Source organism: Bradysia coprophila, unplaced genomic scaffold (genome assembly GCF_014529535.1).
Source record: "Bradysia coprophila strain Holo2 unplaced genomic scaffold, BU_Bcop_v1 contig_94, whole genome shotgun sequence".
NCBI classification, from domain to species: domain Eukaryota; kingdom Metazoa; phylum Arthropoda; class Insecta; order Diptera; family Sciaridae; genus Bradysia; species Bradysia coprophila.
The window spans coordinates 8113309-8129364 of record NW_023504022.1 but is presented as its reverse complement, the minus strand read 5'-3'; the positions used below and the strand labels follow the sequence as shown (position 1 = coordinate 8129364).

Below are 16056 nucleotides of genomic sequence, written 5' to 3'. Positions count from 1 at the left end.
ATAGAGGAAGGATCAATCTAATGCCTGAAACTGTAATTCTTTATTGAAAGTAGAGTTTTGAGCCTTAAATCTTTTTACGCAACAGATCGTCATTGGTAGAAAATACTTTTTTCGCTAAAACGTCGAACTATCGGGATTCAAGCCGACAGTCAAATTGTCTACGTTAACGAAGATCAAAAAGGCCCACACAATAAAAGCCTCGGGGAGTAGACAATTTTTAGATGACTCTGTGGAAGCAAGTAATAGAAAGCACTAATCTGGAGCGGACCTCACACACTATGCATTGGAACCCCATAAGAGAATACTCGACGACACCATAAAAAATGTAGTTGATTGGTTTACTCCGCTCTTAGGGTAAATCTGAAATGCCTCAAGACCACAAGTCGGAACTAGAAGTGAGCAGACTCGTTACAAAGCCAATCATTACCTTTCCATCGATACCTCACAAGCAAGATTTTGAATCTGTTGGAATTTTTTTTAAACTTAAAGCTCACAAAAGCTTTCAAAAGGTAATGAAAAATCCTCTGCCTGGTTCAGCACAGCGGCAGGGAAGTTAAAATCAGGATTTCTTAAAAGTTAAGTTTTGATTCTCCTGCAGGCTCTTTCTAATTTTAAATTTCATTTTTGAACTGTTGGCGTCCAGACCATGTGAACATTTTCGTCCAGTTAAATCTATCGCATCAGATAGCTCCCACATATCAATTGATTACGAATTTCGGTTTAGTATAAAAATTATCAATTCATATCCGTTAAATAAATCGGAGCACATCAACAATGTATTAAAACAAACCTCCACTATGCATTCTCTCTCAACCATATGCGAAAATAAAATAATTGATTTCACTCACCGTTTTGCAACGTTGGATGGATCTTCTATATATGAAGCTGGTATTCGATGTTCAACATCATCATGTGAATCAATCAAATGTGGTGGCGGTCGTCGTATCAAATGAATAGGGAATTCGGGTGATAGTTGATGTTCCGGATCTCGTAGCATTGCTGATGTTTGCGGTGGTAGTGTGGCGGTGGAAACCTCTAGTGAATTTTGCGAAGATGGACTAGCTGACCCAGACGATAATACATCTTTGGGATGCTGATGTTCGTTTGGACTGTCGACGCCGTCATCAACCTCGTCTGGAAAATAATATAAATTCGGTTGAAAATAAATTGAATGGATGGGATATGCGAACGGAGAAAAGTATTTAAACTATTTGTTTGATTGGATGTTTTGTGTACGGTGTGGGGGGAGAGGGAAATATTTATTGCCACGTTGGGAAGAAGAATTAATTAAAAGTCATTTGTTTAATTTAAACATAAAATCAAGAAGATATTGCCTTCCAATATGAATAGCTTTTTCTTACGCTCACTCGTCCCTCTTCTTCTGTAGCAAAACCATTTCCATTTCCGTCTTTATCATCGTCGTAACTTGGAAATGCTTGTCGGTCGGGTGCTGAAACGCTCTCTTTTTGTAAATAAATGTACGTCGTTTACTTTGTATTTTATCGGAAAATTTTGTAAAATAACAGGAAAAACAGACAGCAGCCGATACAGAAACATCGCTCAAACGAATAAAAATTTCTTCTTATTCAGTTGTAATTAGCTGTAGGGGATAATTTTAATTAGACGTTCTCTACATCTCTGATGATCGCGAGTGCTTTTTCAAATTTTAAATGGTGTGTACGATTTCCTAATGGCGTCATCCCCAGACATTTACTTCAAAAATAGCACAGAGAAAAAAAAGCTTCGTTCTAATTTCTTGTCTTGTTTTTTTCTATATTTTCACACAACAATCACTGCATTATATACATATACAACGCGTTCAACATATTTTTTTAAGTGGAGTGAAAAAGTACGAAACACTAAGTCAATCTATTGAAGTATTCGGACCTGCTGCAAATGTTAATATATGGTCGTGGTGTGTGGAAAGAATTACTTTTAGGTCACTTTTGCTAAATCTTTTTTGTTTCATTTGATTCGGTGTAAAGACATTTTTCGGAAACTAAAATTCAGAAAAATTCTGATAATCCTAAAAACCATTTAAGTTTCGTGATGTTTTCTTAGCTTTTCGGAGTTTTCTTAGCTTTTCGGAGTTTTGACAATTTTTCGTAGTTTTTTTTTAATTTTTCGGAGTTTTTTGAATTTTTCGGAGTATTCGGAATTTTTCGGAGTTTTTCCAATTAAAATTACCAAAAAAGCCCTAATGCAAAGCAGCGTTTGCTATTCGAAACTTTTTCTGGAATTTTCAAGAAATTATTTTTTTCAGAATTTTAAAAATTTTCAGCAAATTTTAGGAATTTAAAGAATTTTTGAGAATTAATTCTCAAACGTTCCTAAAATTCACAAATATCCTCAAATTTAATAATTTTCAGAATTTTTTTCGAATTCTGAAGAATGAAATTCCAAAAATAATCTGATGCAAAGTAACACTGCACCAGAACGTCGGTGCATAACACACTCAAACACCGAATTTTAAAAAGTCGCAACAAAATTCCATCAAATTAAAGAAAAATTACATCCTTCCATTTTGGCACCCTATAAAATGCCACCCGTTCCGAAAAATCGTTCTTATGTCCTCAAACCATTGCGCGCTCTATAATATGTCCACCGCCTCACAACCACCCAAATTGTAGTAAATATTCATTCACATAAATTTTAATTTTCATTTCTCGTCTTGTCTAAATATACAAAATCGGGCGTGTTTCAACACTCCAGTCTGACGAAACGAAAATTAGACGGAGAACGGGAACGGCAGTGTGGGGTGTTGTGGTGGCATACAAAATATAGTGCTTGCGAAGATATAATACATTTATAGGGTGGCGATGCTGGGTCTGCACTGTGCCTTATCGTATGTATTATGTATGCATATACCTAATATGATAGCTTGACTGGATTCATCGTACACATTGTGACTGGTATACTCTCCGACTTTTTGGTGTGGTGTTGTGCAAAACTGTCCGATCGATTGACGATTACCAAAGAAACGTTGTTTGGTGAAAATATATGAATGTACCGTCGTACACCCATGTATATATATGTACATGGCATGTTACAGACATTCGGTGTACAAGATTGAAACTCTGCAACGAATATCATAGACGCGTAATAGTTGGTGCGCGCGAGAAAATCACCCCATTCTTATATAAGAGTACTGACTTGACATTTATCGTGCGCGGTGCGGTAGTAAAGTGACTTATGTTATGATTTTCGGGTGAATTTTGTATTATAATATTTTTTTAGTTAAGATTTTTATTCCATTTCTTCGTCTTCTTCGCCGCCGATTTTTTTTTTCTTCTTCTTCTTCTTTCACTTGACTAAATTAGGTTAAAAAATTTGCTGGAATATTTTAGTGAGTGTTGCATATCGTGAAATTCAATTTACTTTTAGATTTATGTATGTAAAAGGATCAATTTAAATGTGTCTGGTTTTAGGCGAATGAAAATTGTATCCAAATGGCTGTGTAGGTACCTCTTGCTATTCTATACGAATAAGAAAAAGTTATTTGCAGAAAAAATAAAACTTACGACTGTTACATCAAAGTTCATTCAAAGCGATTTCCAGTATTTTGGACGAATGTGAAGGTCATTACTTTATTCTAAACATCGTTCGATGGGAACTTTTGAAGGTGTTTGGTGTTACAAGGTATGATGCTATCGAGAAATATCGATAACAACGACAAAAATAATGACAAGCTCTGGTTAATATTGTCCTTTAAACAGGAAAATTCATTTTAAAGAAATTGAAGTACAAGATTTGAAATCAGCCGATTAAAAAGACTTTGATAGATGGAAGTAATAGACCAGATAATGATACTGGTCATATGCTTCCCGTCTGTAACAGGTTAAAGATTGAATGTTGGATGTTCTGAATTTAGATTGTTTCAATACAATTTAACGACAATAAAAGAGAAAGTCAACAATGAGGTTATGTAATGTATAGCTTTGAAGTCACACCATCTTGACAGGTTTGAATTTTATTTGTGAAATTCTGAACAAAATTACAGAATTTCAAAATTTGTATAAACATTTCGGAATCAGAATTCCCGAAATAAGCCTTGATGTAGTGAACTTTACGTTTGCTCGTCAGTGGAACTTGCTTTTAAATTTAAATTCGAAAATCGTACTATTTTGCACACGTAAAAATCCCATTTTCGTATCTAAACTCTTCTTCTTGGTTTCTCTGATTTCTCTCATTTGAAATAGCATACGAAATGAGAGAAATCAGAGAAACCAACGAAAAGGTGCAGCAGTAACACCTTAGAAGCGAAAGTGGGATCTTACGTGGGCAAAGCAGAATGCTAAAGAATGTGAAAAAAACCACAAACTTCTTAGTCCCTCTTTTCGGTGTAAATCTACAGAGTTTTCTAATTACAAAGACAGTAAACGGATATACTCAATTCTTATCGGCTGTGTACAACACAGCGAAAAAGAAAAATCGAAAAAGAAAATCCTTTGAACGATCAATTTTCAAACTTACAGACCAAACGGAATGTATAACCGGTGCTAAATATATTGGCAGTCTTGGCTTTGAAAGATATACGTTCATAGAAACCGTAATATATATTTACATCTTTCACAAATTCCAACTCCCAAATGTCCCATTTAAAATCCTTCCATCAATCCAAAAACGCTATACACAATCCGTACAAATAAACAATACTTCAAAACCCAACTTCCGGTTTTGTCCTGTTTCGTCCATAAACACCCCCCCGCAACCATCACCCCACCGAAAAAACACACAAAATCTCCAATATGCTATACACCAGAAAAACATTATTATAAAAGCAACATTGAAAAAGCTTCGATTCCCACCTACGATTTTTTAACTCGTCCAAACACAAAAACCATTTCATTTTATACTTGCCATCAGATATGTATCTACATCTAAATTTTCTACACAGTACGGTGTGGAACGAGAAGACGGCGGTTAGGACTCCCAGGAGACATCAACTATGGTTCGCTTTGATTCACGCCACCATTTATTTTCAAATACATTTTCCAGAATATAAGGGTTGAGATGTATTTTTTGGTGTTGTGTGCTATCTTATACAACACCACATACACAACATGTAATATAGAACACCATCCGTACAACAAACAGTAACTTCTGTATGGTCTTTGGTACAATATACACTTTTCTTTTTAAGTTACCTATTGTGTGTTACATTCGACTCGGAAAATGAAAAATAAGAAAAAATTTTCCATTACTTCCAATTACCAAAATTAAATACACAAAAAAGTATTTATCTCGCACTCACATTGAATTCGTACATAAAATGTGTAGGTACAATGTAGTTTCTTAGAAGGAAATTTTAATTTTTTTTCTTCTTCTTCTTCTTCGCTGCCGTTGTTTTCTTAACAATTCTGATTAGATCGAGTAATGAAATCTTGTCCGAATGGTGTACTTATTGTGTTCATTCTGTTATCCAATTCCTCTTGTTTCACAGAATGTTTTGTTTTTATACAAAAATATACAGAAGAGACATTTCAAACCCATAGAGATGTATAGAGACTTACATTCTAGATAAGATTTTTGTATGAACAGAACGAAGAAGAAGAAAAAAAAAATTTTTTTTTGATGAGACACTAGAGTGCGGAAATGGGACTGGATTTTTAACTGGATATTTTTTCCATGTTCATTATTATCCCTAATGTTATCACAGTAATTCAATCTCAAAGAGACTAAAGGTTTAAAAAATAATTGGTTTTGTTAGGTTCTGGTCCAACACACACAAAAAAAATTATTTGTATAAATAAAGCGGCCATTTAGATTTTCCCCAAATTTACCGAAAGGATTCCCGGCTGCTGATGTACCGATGACGGTAAAAATAAATAGAAATTTACATTCACCAAAAGTTTAATCTCACATTTCAATTGTAAATGAACGCAACGATTAACGATTAATTAAGACGCTGCAGCACATATATTACAATATACATCGTTCGACTGTTATGAAGATAAGATTTACAGCGAAGAAGAAAGAGCAAAATCGTGGTAAAATGAGCGTTCGGTGTATTTCAGAACAGTTCGTTAATTGAATTAATTTTCAATCGAAATTAATTGACTAGAAAATTCAAATTAGTTCGTCGTTTTCTGTTCATATTCCATTCATTAAAAATGCATTGAGAAACTCTATGAGTTATTTGACACTGTGGAGGCTACTTAAACATGCTTCCCTTTCTTAGTTAAAAATTTAATGGTGTCAGACCAACTGAAATTTGAATGTTTAAACAAATGAAGTACAAGATTTTGTATAAAGTACTAAACAATAATTTGAACGAAAGAAGTCACAGAATGATTGCAATGCGATTGCTATTTCTATAAGTCGAAGATAAAATCTTGGATTAAAAAGTAATCGTAAACCGGCACCTCTATGTCTCAAAGAGTCAAATTTTATCGGTAGCTTTACTATAAGGTCTAATACTTCATTTGATCTATTAGGTTTAGCTTAGCATTTAACTACTAAATCAGTAATCAAAAAAGCTATCTCTCTATTAGGACAATGATTGCAAATTGAGTACACCACAATCCAATCTGCGACCATCAAAATTCAATAAAATCTCAATGTAGCTGTTGGTGTTCACGTCGAATCTATGATAGGTCAATGGAAAAAAGAGTCAAAACGAAATGGCATGTAATAAAACCACTACCACAAAACATGATAAATGGACAAACAAACTACTTTCAGTTTAAGTTGTCCATTTGTCTCAACATTTTATGTTTACGTCAGAAAGATTTTCATTAAAAATTTGAAATGAAAAAAGAACATTTTTACCCCAACTCAATGTTAAAGGGTTCGGTTGAAAGCAATTCACAGTCGTAGAGACTTTTCGATTGAATTGGGTAATTTGAAATAAAAGATTCGGCAAAAATGGAATGAAAAGCAATTTTCCTTTTCCAAACATTTTGTTCGAATTTCAGCCACTATTCTACTTTGTTTACGTAACATGTGGAAATGGTTGAATTTTGAGTGTTGTTTTCCTCCAGAAATTAATCTTATATAAAACGAGTAGCAATAAAATTCCTCTCTTTCCTCAAAAGTTTTTTGTTTTTAAAATGCAAATTAACCGGTGCATGTTGCACCATAAATGTAAAATAAGAAATTATAAAAAAAAAAATGAAAAGCACACGATTATCTTCGAGTTTATTAAACATTACCAATAAATGTAATATGTGCGATAGTGCGAGATAAGATCAGATGGCAATAATTTATAAATGAATATATCACCTTTCAATTAAATTGGCTGTAGCACAAACATAAATTGATACTTGTTAATAGCGTCGCATATTAGAAAGTTCAGAATGAATGCAATAAACATAAAACACTTGAATGAATGCCGTGAATGCACATGTTTTGAGTATAAGACACACAAAAATACGGCCAATTTTAACGGTTTCATATTAATTAACGTAAAAAGGAGCGGTGTTGGAAAAAAGGTCGATTATAAGACAATGAGAGCGTTGATGGACCACGAGATGGACACCTTTGCCGCGCTATTCGACAATTTTAAATACATCTGGACTTTCGTTTGCCAATGGTTGTTTACCGAACTGAAAAAAAATAAAGTAAGTTATCACGAATCACGAAGAACTATCATCTGTTATCGATAACGACTTCAGTAATTAGCAACAAGCTCTGGCTAGTGCGTTCATATATAGCCAAACGTATGTTTAAAAAATGAAGTAGAAGATTTGAAATCAATATCTAGAAAATGCTTGGATCGAATGAAGTAGTCGACCTCATTGTAAAACTACTGATGTGCCTTCCGTCTGTGAAAAACTAGAGTGCTGTAGCAATCATTCTGTGACTAATTTTGTTGAAATTTTTGTCTAATCTTTCATACAAAATCTTGTACTTCATTTGTTTTGACATTAACTTTTTAGGCCACAATCACCAGTCATTTCACATAAATTTCTTTTAACAAATGAAAATCTAGAATTTTATTTTAAGTGTATTCGCGTTGCGACTAAAACTCGAGTATATTTGAGTATATCGAGCATTGACTGATGATCTGGGGTCTATGCCAAAAACCACTTGTAACTCGGGTTTTTCGTCGTTATTTGTTAATCAAAGCGACAAAATGGAGAATCACAACGAAAGTGAATTCATTCTAATTGCATTGTTTTTAGCCCCCTTTAAAGTCGATCGTCCAGTGGCCACACAAATCGCTTATTACAAATCGAGTACAATATTTTATGTATGCAATGCGTAGCACACAAAGCAGAGCGTATCTGTTTTCCAAAACTATATATAGAAAAGCAGGAAATTGTCCTAAAGATCGTGTGCGATTTCTTTTCATGTTAAACAATCTATATTTATGCTACTTATGCAATTGTCCATGTAAAAACGTTCATTTCGTTCAATTTTGCTAATCAACCCGAGTTCTCTCATTTTGTTTTATCATTTCGATTGAAGCACCTGCACCATATATGATGGTTCGTATGGCTTCATTATCCAAAGGAAAAAGCAATTACTTACAATGCAAATAAATTTTACAAAAGGAATTTCTTCATTCGGTAGGCGGAGATTGGATGAAAAAAAAAATTAAAAATTCAGAAACGATCGAAAACCAATTGGATATCATGGCCTATCAATACACATTTGTTCCCCGTGTGCATTTTTTTTTAAATTTATTTTTCTTTTGCGTAGAACAATAAATAAAGCTCACCAGTCACTCCTTATACTTTTAGCATTGAATTGTTTAAGAGAACTTGTAAGAAAGTAACCAACACATTGATTCGCCATGGTCGCTAAAAGACATTTAACTTATACTCCCGTCTTCCATATAATATATAATATGCTCGAATGCCAATACACACTAAGCAATATTGTCGAATGGTCTTTTCAAAATAAATTTTCTTTTTCACAAAATTGATATTGGATTGTAACCCGTCTAAGTCAATTCAAACTCTTCACCATACCACTAAAAACTCTCTTTGGTCTCTTGAGTTTTATATTTCAGCAAATTTAAAATAAAGTAAAGAAGAAGAAAAATACAACAACAACAGCAACAAACAGAAAAACAAACCAACATGAACTACATGCTCTACAACATTACGATGAACGCCATCATTGCACATTTCTATATGGGTGCATTATATTGCAGTTGCATCCAAAAAGAAACTAATTACACTGATTTATGTAGCTATTGTTCATTGTTTTGTTAAGGTTTTCTTGCAATTTTTTAAAGACAGTAAGCACGCCCCTCTTCCACTTCTTTTAGCTGTTATACATACATGAATACTTGGTAAGTTGAATTGAATTTTATTACTTGTCGTTATGTATAAGCAAAACTTATTTGAATTCAATTTGAATTTCCTTCTTTTTATTTCTCGGAGATTGTCGGACCGTATGCGATTATAGAGAGAAAATTAAGAAGAAAAAATTACAATAAATTTCTGATTGTTGAATTCTAAAATAGGATAAGAATTGCAAAAATATTAATTAACTCTCGAATAAAGTACCGCTCTCTGAATCTTTGTAGGAGAATTAGTTATCAGTTTATCCTTAGAAGGGTAAATGTGACGCAAGTCCTTTATATTTCTTACAAAATAACTGATATCGCCGTACGCAAACGATCGATCAACAAAAAATTGACCCAAAAAATTTGGGAAAGAAAATTTTACAACAAGAAATTTGCGTCGACATCAAAAAACCTTATGGAAATTAAAAAATTCTAGAGAAATCAGTCTGAACCTCAAAATCTAGAAACTAATTTTGGAACACCTCACTTATATCGAAAACAACCCAAATCTATTGAAAAATCCGATGGAAGTTTATTAAGTGCCAGAGGAATCAGTTGTCATCCCAAAATTTAGGAACCAACCTTGGAACACCTCACTTATATCGAAAACAACCCAAACCCTTTGAAAAATCCGATGGAAGTTAGGAAGTGCCAGAGGAATCATCTGTCATCCCAAAATTTAGGAACCAACCTTGAAACACCTCACTCATGTCGAAAATAACCCAAATCCATCAAAAAATCCCATGGAAGTTAGGAAGTGCCAGAGGAAACATCTGTCATCCCAAAATCTAGAAACAAACATTGAAACACCTCACTTATATCGAAAATAACCCAAATCCATCGAAAAAACCGATGGAAGTTAGGAAGCGCCAGAGGAAACATCTGTCATCCCAAAATTTAGGACCCAACCTTGGAACACCTCACTCATGTCGAAAATAACCCAAATCCATCAAAAAATCCGATGAAAGTTAGGAAGTGCCAGAGGAATCAGTTGTCATCCCAAAATTTAGGAACCAACCCAGTGGAAGTTTATACTTAATGATTCCAGGAATTTCCAACAAGAAACACATCCCAAAACAACACACACCTTTCGCCACATTGCCATCCATATCATGCATCAAAATATACAACACACACATATACAAATTGGCTTTTATGTGGCATTTGCACTTTGGAGAGCTACAGTTCCCAACTTTTGAAAATTCCATTCTTATTTTTGGGCAATTATTAGCCTATAACCAAAATTTCAGGAAAATCTATAGAAATGATTAAGATCTACTTTTCCATAGAAACTACAAACATCAATATTTCGAATTTCAATATGTCGGCCAATCTTAAAGCAGCAGTAAAATGTGATAGCTCGTTGAACTCGTATGGATTCCTTCATTCTATATATCCTAGTTTAGGGGTTACTGGACCCAAGGGGGTGAGGTCAAAAGTTGCTGTAAATATGCTGTGCGGGCATGATATTTATAAGTCTGTGAACAGTTGTAATATGGTCAAACTGTTGACAATATTTGGAAAGTCAAACATGTTTAAAGGATCACCGTAGAGCAGGGCTCATTATTCGGGAATTCTTTGGTATTTTTTATAATATTTCAGAATTGTTACAAATTTACTATATTTTGGGAACTTTAATAGAAGTTTTTGGAGTTTTCCGGAATTTTAGGACTATTTAAGAATTTTTAGGAGTTTTCACGAATCTTAGGACATTTTCAAAATTTAAAGAATTATTTGAGCTACAATCGTTAAACCGAACTGGTGTGCATACGTTATTTTGCACCAGCTGGTCACATACAATTCCAAATGGGACCAGCTGGTGCAAAATAACGTATGCACACCAGTTCGGTTTAGCGATTGTATATCTTAAAAATTCTTAAAATTGCTAAAATTTTCTCCATTTAAGCGCGATCCGTAGCTCTTGGATGTCTGGACAATTCTCACTAGCATCATTATAAGACATCCGAATGAAAAAATCCGCCGAGTGGCAATTTATGTGCGCCTAGAACATACTTTCGAACCAGTCTCACATTTCCAATTTATTCTCTTTCACTCTTTCATCCACTAAAATTCATATACATGACAAGGATGCTCCTATAGAATATTCCACGAATATTCAACATAAATATTTCATAGTGGCATCCTTGTCTTGTATATGAATTTTTACGGATTGAAGAGTGACAGGGAATATTGGAAAAATGAGACTGTGGTTCGAAATTTTCTGTTGAGATATTAGGCTGTCAGGGTATAAAATGTCTACTATTTTAGGAGTATTTAGGATGATTTCTGAAATTTAGAACTTGAAGGAGTTCTAGGAGTCGAACTTGAACCTAGAAGTTTTAATGAGACTGCTGAAGCATTCGACTATCGTAAAAAAAATCCAATAGGACCACAAGAAGCAAATGCGTTTGCTTTATGCAGTGCAGGCTAAAACTAAACTCAACACAACTACAAACTACTCGTTGGATGTGGTAAGCCTTCTACAGTTCTATCAACAGCTTTGTTCCACACAATCCACATATTGTCAATAAAACAAACGTAAAGAGTGTACGAATGGAAGAAGTGGATCGAGGTGGATGGGGAACGAAACAAAACCGATTAAAAAAAAGTAAAAACTTATCCTGAGTTTAGTTGACCACAGCGGTCATATAGGACGTTGCTCTACATTACTAATCAATTTGACATAAATTTCAACCAGACCAGTCCATCGTTTCATTGTTCGATCAAACATAATTTTTGATTGAAGATTTATGATTTACTAATTGACGACACTTAATTCTAATCTAAAGTTTGATGTTTATACAGGGTACACATCCACAAAATTAGAACCGATTTTAATTTCTTTGTTACCGCTGAACTGTGACTGAAATGTGCAAAACAGTTGCTCGTCTCGATTCGTATACCTATAGCGTAGTACACGTGATTGTATATCTCCATAGTAGCAGTAAAGTGATTAATTTCCTTTTATGACGCTGCTGTTATACACAAAGCAAACTTGAAATGAACGTAAAACAATGTAACATTTTCAACTATAACCTCGCTCTCAATCATCCGCTCTTCCCGACAATCTACCTCCATGCATTGTACGTATGTATATGTATCAGTATCTACCTAATAATAAACCCTTTTGATATTATTTGCATAAATTACTGTCATCAAATAGCCCTAAATTAATACATAAATTCATCACTCTGACACCTCATAACTATTTTATTATGATTTATTTGTATTTGTTTAATATACAGTCAATTAATTTGGTATTCATTTCCACACTAAGAAACATTTACATGTTTGACAAATGACAACCAAGATGCAAATCCTAATGATATAGTTAGCCCATGACAGCTTGTCAATTAATCGTCTCCTCTCGGTTGTTTTTCAAACCATTCTCTCCGCTCGTCCAAAAGTCTGGAGTCGCTTAATGTATTCTACACCCCGAAGTACTCTTCACCCCCATCATCATCATCGTCTCGCAATGATATAATACCGAACGCGCCACCAAAAATATATGTACAGAAGAAGATGAACAACACCAAAATAAAAAGAAAAACACAAAACACACTCACCTCAGCACTATTACAATATATACCCTACGATCACAGCCAAAGAGCCCATCACAATTTATACACAATGGAAAACGCTTTCCATACTACAGAAAACAACGAAAATATGCTTTTGGTGTTACTTTTGATGGTGGGCATACCGTGCTACTATCTTCTCTCGTTGTATAACAAACACCGAATTCGGTATGGCAAATGTCTCGATGATGCCTTTATTCTATTTATCCTTCTATTTCTCTATTCTATTTTCGGGGGGATAAATTGTACAAATGTTTGTTTACATGCTGGCAAAAAGGGAGACTTTTAGTTGCAGCAACAGGAGCACTCTGTTAGCGGTAAATTTGTGGTAGGAAACGGAACATAGAACGAAGTGAAATATAGGAGATTGAGGGTGATGCTTTGATATGCTCGCATTTATTTTATTTTGGAACCTCTAAGCGTTGTAATTGATTACCTTGTAGTTGAATTAAATTTGTATGTTTAGCATAATAAATGACGACGAACATTGATGGTGTGTATGTGTGTTGTGTTTTACTGGGATTGATTTCAATCGGAAATGAGACAGAATTTTTTTCCACCTCTCAGTGAACGTGTTCTAATATCATTCTGGTTGATACTGTCATTTGATATTCATAATGGTCGACATTAGTCATGTGAGTCATTTAATTTTCGGGGACTATATAAACTGGAGAAGAGAAGATGGAATTGCGAATGACTCTTAACATACCATTGAAGGTTATACAATATGATTTTCTTCACCCCTATTATTTCTGACGAGCACTCCCACTTTTCGATATAAGAGGCTATCCATCAATCCCGTCAGGAAAGAGTTTGACTTTAGTGTATATAATAAAGACATCGTCTGAGTCCTAGGAGTGGGATTAATAGACGTTCCCTGAAGGAATTGTTGGTCTCAATTAACCCGTAACTACATGACCTCAGCTATCAATGATACCATAGTATGCCATATGTCTCTCGTCACCTGTGGGAGTAAAACTGATTTTTTTCTTCATTTTTTCGGTTTTCGATCACCTCAAAATCTCACTGGTCAGTGACGCATCAGTCAAAAAAAATTGAATGGGGTTTTTGATTCTATGGTTCAATTCTTGTCTAGGTAGATAAAATTGAGTTAAACACAAATATCCACTAGCCACAAATGATTAAAGGTCAGTGTTGAATTCGAATTTCATTTCACTTATGATTCACTAGACTCTTTCGTGTGCAAAATGGTATAGTGTTTTCATTTCATTCTACCACTTTCGCCATGGCCTGATGGTATTTTCGAACTTGAAATGAATCCGATCAAAACAGTGGTCGAAATGTCTTACGTTCATAAAAATGAGTTCACAGGGAAATCTGTCCAACTCCGGTTGGCAGTTTTTCAATTCTCAACGTGTTTAGAATATTTCCATCTCCTAGAATATCTGAGCCAAATTCAGAGCTGGTAGATTTCAATTTATAGAAAGGTGAACGAAAACATGACTCCCATCGAATGTATTTATGCATTGGTGAAGAAACACCTTCCCCCGCTATATTCATCCCATTTATCGCTTATTATGCGTTGACGAAAAGAAATCAAAATGTTCAAAATGGAAACGAAATTAGACGAGAATTCAGCTTCTCACAACGTTGTAAAATCAGAGACTAATAGCACAGCTTTGTATTCGGTAATGCTGTTTATGGCTGTTATGAAATGGTATAATTTAGGCAAAATACGTCAATGTGTTGTGATTCTCTAATGCAGAGCAGAATATTTATCGTAGTCTCGTCACGGTCGTATACAATCATAAAATTGTTGGTAAATGTACAGATACGACACGGTATCAAGTAATACAAGTGAAATACGGTGTATAGTACATAAAATAATATCGTCGTCGTGATGGTTAAATGAATTTATGAAGAAGTTCATGAAACAAAATTTTTCTGTTTATTCTGCCTGGGTGCAGAGAACTAATAAGTAAAGTTTCCTCTTTTGTCACGCTTTTATCATTTAATCAAGGAAAACGTTCCACAAAATATATTAATTTAGACTCACTCCAAGCTCCATGGCTCGTCATAATCTTTAGCAAAAATAAATAAATAGCCCACCCCATCCATAGCCGTCTCACACCACATCAAACATACGTAAATACAGACATCATGTACCCTCTGTATATGTATATTTCAACCCATAAAATGCCATAAGAAAATGTCATCATAATCTGAAAACTTTGCTCTCATCAGCTTTGCAACTTCAGCTGCCATAGAGTTTGCTGGGTGTGCTAGTGCTGATGATGATATTTTTATCGAAAACTTTTTCTTTATTTTTTTTTCTCCTCTCCTACTTCTTGTTCATCTCTATTCGAGTTCAAGAAAATGTATGTACAAGATGTTGACTTTAATCACGTTCCATACCAGCAAGATGGTTCCATCCATACTTGGTCAGCGTTTAATTAGGGAGTTAGTTCACCGAGTAGTATACATTTATGGCTTATAACGATAGATATAGAAAATATCATAATAAAAACACGAAACATAAATATGTTAAAAACACATATACACTACACACGCCATCTCCCAAACACAAGATTTTGTGTACAGGGTATATAATACGGGGTTGGCATTTACTCAATGTTCTGAAATGTAATTGAAGTTGAATTATATGTGACTTTGCTTAAAATAATTGCGGAAATTTTTGTGTTGGAACGAGTAAAATGGTTTAATTAGTGCGGAGAGAGTAAGGTACGTGGACGGGTGAGGCAAAATCATTTGTTCCCAATGTACGACAATGTCTTTAAGTTTAATGACTAATTGCAGGAGTAGAAAAATGAAATGGCATCGCATCAGAATAACCATCCAATGGCCGAAAGGTCGTGAAAGATATCTAGCAGAAAATGCACAACAAACAGCTAGCGTTACATCTCGTATTGTATTATATGGTATGTGCAATGTTTGATCTATTACTTTAATAGTTTTAACATACATTGAACTAGAGAGGACTGTGTCATAGCCACGGACTATTTTAGGGGACATCAATTCCCTAAAAATTCGCTAATCGAGCAAAGATAAATCGATTACATTCGAATGTTATGTAGGAGAAACCCGAATGCATGAATTTTATGAATTTTAAGGAATCTACGGGAAATTAATATTCTAAAATAGGCCTTGGTCAGAGCTTTCACAATAACTTAATCTGATTGGTATGTTTGCTAAGAAATTCACTTTTGTTCGAAAACTCCTTTTTTACTATATAAACCTGATAACTCTGCTACTGTC

General features: G+C 34.3%; 1 protein-coding gene across 5 annotated transcripts in view; it reads right to left on the bottom strand.

Annotated features, from left to right (window-relative positions):
- Positions 1-16056, bottom strand: part of LOC119085243 (protein tiptop) — a 243043-nt gene that overhangs the window by 18694 nt on the left and 208293 nt on the right. For all 5 annotated transcript variants that reach the window (XM_037195566.1, XM_037195568.1, XM_037195567.1 and 2 more), the window contains one exon: positions 849-1134. In XM_037195566.1, the coding sequence (XP_037051461.1) occupies positions 849-1134 (286 nt within the window). The remainder of the gene's footprint in view (positions 1-848; positions 1135-16056) is intronic.